Here is a 5,791-nt window from a genome sequence, read left to right on the forward strand (position 1 = left end):
TCAATTCCAGTGTAGAGACTGCTTTTCACAAGCAACTGAAGGCTTCTGGAAGTCTGTGCTACATAACACCCATCAGTGAAAATATGAAAAGGAAAGGCTGTGCTAAATACAAAATATAGGATGGTAACATTTGTGCAAATAGTAGTAGATCTAGGGTTGGAACCAAAGATTACTGGCTGTGAGTTCAGTGCGGGAACCAAAGATTACTGGCTGTGAGTTCAGTGCCTATCAGATGATCTCTTTTAGGATTTTGTGTGTGTGTGTGTGTGTGGTACTGGGGTTCCTGGAAACCCTTCTACCTCCAGGCTACACTACCTGACCTATTTTATATTTTTATTTGGAAACAGGGTCTCCCAAGCCAGCGCGGCTGGCTTCGAACCTGCGCGATCCTCCTGTCTCTGCCTCCCAAACTCTGGGATTACAAGCCTGCGCCGCCACCATGCCTGGCTCTTTTAGGATTTTGTAGGAACTCAAATCTGGTGACAACTTCGTACCGAAGGAGTAGTTGGAAACAGGCTGCAGTGGTTCCTAGTAATCCTAGTATTTGGGAGGCTGAGATAGGAGGATTGCAGGTTCAAGACCAGCCATGCCATTTTAGCGAGACTGTTTCAAAATTAAAAAAAAAAAAAAAGTACTGGGAAAGTAGCTCGAGGGTAGAGTGCCCCTGGGTTCAATCTCCAGTACCATAAAAAAAAAATAGTTGGGGTGTGCAAGGCAAGCCCCCACTCTTGAAAACATCCACCAGTGACTCATCTTCTCAATGATCTTAAAAAATAACAAGATAATTGCTGAGACTGAATTAAAAATGCCACGAATAAAGCAGCGTGAAAAAACACCACCAGCTAACAGTCCGGTTAGTTAGTAAAACAGAACACAGTCTGGTAAATCTGGGCGGAATGCAATCTATTAGAAGCATTTGAGGGAGCCGACCGCCGGGTCGAGCGGGCTTTAGGACCCGGCGCAGCAGGGACGGAGGCTCGGAGGCGGGCGCGGGAAGGCGCGCGGGGGAGCGCCGGCGCGCCCTCTGACGCAATCAGCCCGCGCCGACGAGGGGAGGAAGCCGCGGCGCGGTTGCCGGAGCTCGCGCGCGCCATGGCGGCCCCCGTCCAGCAGCTCCCTCAGCCCGGCGGCGGGAAGCGCAAAGGCAAGGCTCAGTACGTGCAGGCCAAGCGGGCTCGGCGCGGCGACGCGGGCGGGCCGCGGCAGCTGGAGCCCGGGCTGCAGGGCATCCTCATCACCTGCAACATGAACGAGCGCAAGTGCGTGGAGGAGGCCTACAGCCTGCTCAACGAGTACGGCGACGACCTGTACGGGCCTGAAAAGGTACTGGGCTCGGGGCGCGCGGCCGGGCTGGGGCTGGGGCTGGGAGCGCGGAGGCACGTGCGAGCCGGCGGCCTGCGTGCGCGCGCGCTCCCCGCGGTCACGTGGCGGGGCGGGGCCTCGGCGCAGTCCCCGCCCTCCGCGACGCTGGCTGGATGCGCTGTGTCTCACCGGGGGTTTTCTGTTACTCGTGGTAACGCTTACTTCGTGTTTCCCGGGGGCCAGGCGATGTGCTGAAGAACTTTCAGAAACGTACTTCTCACGACCGCCTTGTGAAGTTTGCTTTAATAATGTGTGTCCTGAGCCATAATATCTATGAAATAATGGGTTTGAAACGAATATTTGATATTTCCCAAGTTCACGCAAGAATACATTTTAAAAGCTAAGACTTATTTTAGCAAAGTACCACCTAAAATGTCATCCTATTACATCTTGGAAGTCATAATATTGGCCCAGAATCTGGACCAATATACGTATGTATACCCTGAGGAATTCAGTGAAGAAGCTTCAGTGAAGAAGCATAGTACAACAGCCCCCATCATTTACTAGCTTGAGGACTTGGGCATGGGCAGATTACTTAGTTCTGCTAAGATAGATTAAAACAAGGAGAAGAATGATAGTAATTCCTGAGGTTGGCCAGAAAGTTGCTTATGTGTATTATCTACATCAAGTACATTATGGTATGCAGCTAAGACTTCTTAAATGTGGGCAATTATTAGTGTCTGGCAAACCCCTTGATAGAGTAGAACTGGGCAACAGTTGCATATCTTATCTAAACTGGAACACATTCTGTACCATGTTTCTCAATAGAACAGGAGTAAAGTTTTCGGTTATAATCTCACCAAAAGGAGAGTCAGGAACAAAAATGTTTAGAGATGGTGTTAAGGTCTGCTTTGATGGGTGTCATCTGTTGAGCACATTTATTTCCCTCAGTGCCAGGCTGAAAATGTTTTTGAAAATATTGTCAAATGATAACATACCACATTCTGAGGGAACTTTTTTCTTCCTCCAAATTTTGGAGAGAGTGTTGTCTCAGTGTGTGTGTGTGTGTGTGTGTGTGTGTGTACTGGAGATTGACCCAGGGGCATTCAACCTCAGAGCAACACCCCCAGCCCCATTTTTATTCTTTATTTTGAAACAGGGTCTCACCAAGTTGCATAGGTCCTCACTAAGTTGAGGCTGGCTGTGAACTTGTGATCCTCCTGTCTTAGCCCCCCAGGGAGTGCCACCCACCCAGCTTGTTTCAGTCTCTTAATAAAAAAAAAATTCCTGTCAGTATTGAGCTCTCCTGTTAGGGGTTTCACATCAGTAAGTAATTATAGTGTGTGGACATGAGCTGTTGTGTCATTTCTGCTTATTGGTTTCATGTAAACAGTTTACAGACAAAGATCAGCAGCCCTCTGGAAGTGAGGGGGAAGATGATGATGTGGAAGCTGCCTTGAAGAAAGAAGTTGGTGACATTAAAGCTTCCACAGAAATGAGGCTAAGAAGATTCCAGTCAGTAGAGAGTGGAGCGAATAATGTGGTCTTCATCAGAACACTTGGGATAGGTGTGTCTGTCTAATATCCTCTAAGTAATTGATCCTATAATACCTGGACATCTTAGAGAACTTTGCCTACAAAATGACTTCATGAGCATGAGTCTTTTAATCAGGTGATTGCAACCTCTCTACACTGAATTAACAGTTGGCACATGGAGAAGTAGAATAAGGCAGTATATAGCCTGGGCTTGGCTGCTGCTTCTGATGTGTGTAGCTAGGCGGGATGAGAGTGCACGTTCTGCCTGAAAGGAGCAGCTGCTTCTCAGCTCCAGCCAATATTTGCCATTTGGTAAAGGGCTAGATCATCTTCTGTTGGAAATCTGAGCTTCTTTGATTTTGAAATGTGGTCATCTAATTTAGAAATATTGAAAACCCTGAGCATCCCCAAACAGACTGTGTGTAGGCAGGATGCAGACTGAGGACTGCCAGTTCTCGATAGCGCACTGTGTGGTTCTGGAATTCTTCCCAGGTCTGAGATCTAGACTTGTGCTCATTATCTAATGAATTAATTAAATCTTCCTAAGTGACTCACAGCTTTTGTTTTTGTGAAAAAGTTTTAATGTTTAGTGTTTGTTGCACTGTTAGTTGCTATTGTTATATAAAACAACAGGGTATTGTAGTTGGGTAAATCAGGACTTCACAAAAAAATTTAACTCCAGGGTGTGCATAAACTTTTTTTTTTTTTTATTAGCAAAATCAAGGCAACAATAATGACCGAAGTTAAAATATTAGGTTCAAAATAGGCACTAAGGAAGTATTGTTTGTTCTGTGTGTGTTCTTTTAGAACCTGAAAAATTGGTGCATCACATTCTCCAGGATATGTACAACACCAAGAAGAAGAAGACTCGGGTAATTCTACGCATGCTACCTATCTCAGGCACTTGCAAAGCTTTCTTAGAAGATATGAAAAAATATGCAGAAACGTTTTTGGAACCCTGGTTTAAAGCTCCAAACAAAGGGACATTTCAGATTGTATACAAATCTCGAAATAATAGTCACGTGAATAGAGAGGAAGTTATCAAAGAGTTGGCAGGTATGTTTCTCTTGCTGATTTTATATATGTGTACACTGATAAATGCTGCGTTTAAATATCTTTAAGACTTTAAGCCTTACATTTTTTTAGTATAGAATCTAGATTCCCAAAGAGGGTGATATCACCCCCAGGAGTGCACTATAATAAAATATAAATACATAAAAGAATGGAAATTTGTCTCTGCATCGTTCTGGGTACTCACTTAAAAAATGTAGATTTTCAGGGTTGGATGCTGAATTTTTTTTTTCTGCAAAGAGGGTGGCAAGCCAAATAAGTTTGAGAATATGTAGTATAGAATAAATATATTAAAATAGAAACCTAGTCGGGCATGGTGGCACACGCTTGTAATCCCTGCGCTTGGGAGGCGGAGACAGGAGGATCGCACAGGTTCGAAGCCAGACGCGCTGGCTTAGGAGTCCCTGTTTCCAAATAAAAATATAAAATAGGTCTGGGAGTGTAGCCTGGAGGTAGAAGGGTTTCCAGGAACCCCAGTATCACCAAAAAAAAAAAAAAAAAAAAAAACCCAACCGTAACTGACTTCAGTATTTTAAATATAAGATTATGTGTAGTTAACAGTCTTTTCAAGAGCGGTATGTGGTGTCACATGCTTGTAATCCCAGTATTCAGGAGGCTGAGATCAGAGGATCATGGTTTGTGGACAGCCTCAGCTACTTAGTGAGGCCCATGGCAACTTAGTGAGAGAGACCTTGTTTCCAACTAAAGAATAAAACAGCAGGGGTGTAACTTGGAGGTCGAATGCTCCTGGGTTCCATCCCCAGAACTGCAAAAAAAAAAGTTTTTTCCAAATTAAAGTTGAATATTCTTTAGGGAAAAAAGTGCAGTTGTCTCTGTGTACTCATGGAGATTGGTTCCAGGACTCCCTACGGATACTATTATCTGGGGATGCTCAAGTTTCTTATATCGAATGGTATAGTATTTGCATATAACCTATGCACATATTTTGTGCTTTAAATTTAATCTCTGAACTTCTTAGAATACCTAACTCAGTGTATGTACTGGGAAGATAGTTTTTATACTGTATTATTTTATATGCTCAGTACTGATACAGTTTTTCCAAGAATTTTGGTCCAGGGTTGGTTGAATCTGGACAGGGGTCCTGTGGATTTGGAGGACAACTGTATTCTTAATATATATCTCGGGTTTCCATTTGTTTTTATTTATTGAAAGGGTTTTTTTCTTTTGGTGTACTGAACTCTTAGCTATATTCCCAGCCCTGTTTTTTTAACTTATTTTGAAACAGGGTCTCACAGAATTGCGAATGGCTTCTATAAGTTGCTGAGCCTGGCCGTGAACTTGTGTGTGCCACCACACCTTGCTGGATTTGGGGAAATTTGAAGTCCACATAGACGAGTGAACTGGTATATATGGTGTTTCAACAAATTCCAAACAAAAAGTGCTGAATTTTTTTTGGTATCTACGAAGCTTAATGGTACCCTTCTCAGACTGTTTTTCTACTTTTGTTACAGGTATAGTGGGCGGCCTCAATTCAGAAAATAAAGTGGATCTCACCAATCCACAGTACACAGTAGTAGTGGAAATCATCAAAGCTGTCTGTTGTCTGAGTGTTGTGAAAGATTATATGTTGTTCAGAAAATACAATCTCCAAGAGGTGGTGAAGAGTGCGAAAGACCCATCACAGCTTCACCCAAAGCTGGGAAATGGCAAGGAGGTGAAGTTGGAACCTGAGGTCAAAGCAAATCAAAATGACCCAGCAGAAGGAGAAAATAACCAGCAGGTGGTACCAGACAATAGTGAGGAGCAGGGGCAGACAAAACCGGGGTCAGAGGAGCAGGTGGTGAATGAGGGAGGGGCTAAACCTGAACTTGCAAGTCAAGTCACAGAAGGATCCCAGTCAAATGATAATGACCTCTCCTAG

The 5,791-nt window shown here is 44.1% G+C and overlaps 1 protein-coding gene across 1 annotated transcript; it reads left to right on the top strand.

The window, feature by feature from the left end:
* Positions 1–1,092: 1,092 nt before the first annotated feature.
* THUMPD1 (THUMP domain 1 NAT10 acetyltransferase adaptor) lies at positions 1,093–5,791 on the top strand (the record flags this gene model as incomplete). The annotated part of the gene is made up of 4 exons (XM_080702294.1): positions 1,093–1,323; positions 2,696–2,870; positions 3,646–3,894; positions 5,382–5,791. 4 exons carry the CDS (start codon positions 1,093–1,095, stop codon positions 5,789–5,791), a joined length of 1,065 nt encoding a protein of 354 aa, XP_080558420.1.

This window comes from Muscardinus avellanarius, assembly GCF_963383645.1.
Source record: "Muscardinus avellanarius genome assembly, chromosome: 10".
Classification (NCBI taxonomy): domain Eukaryota; kingdom Metazoa; phylum Chordata; class Mammalia; order Rodentia; family Gliridae; genus Muscardinus; species Muscardinus avellanarius.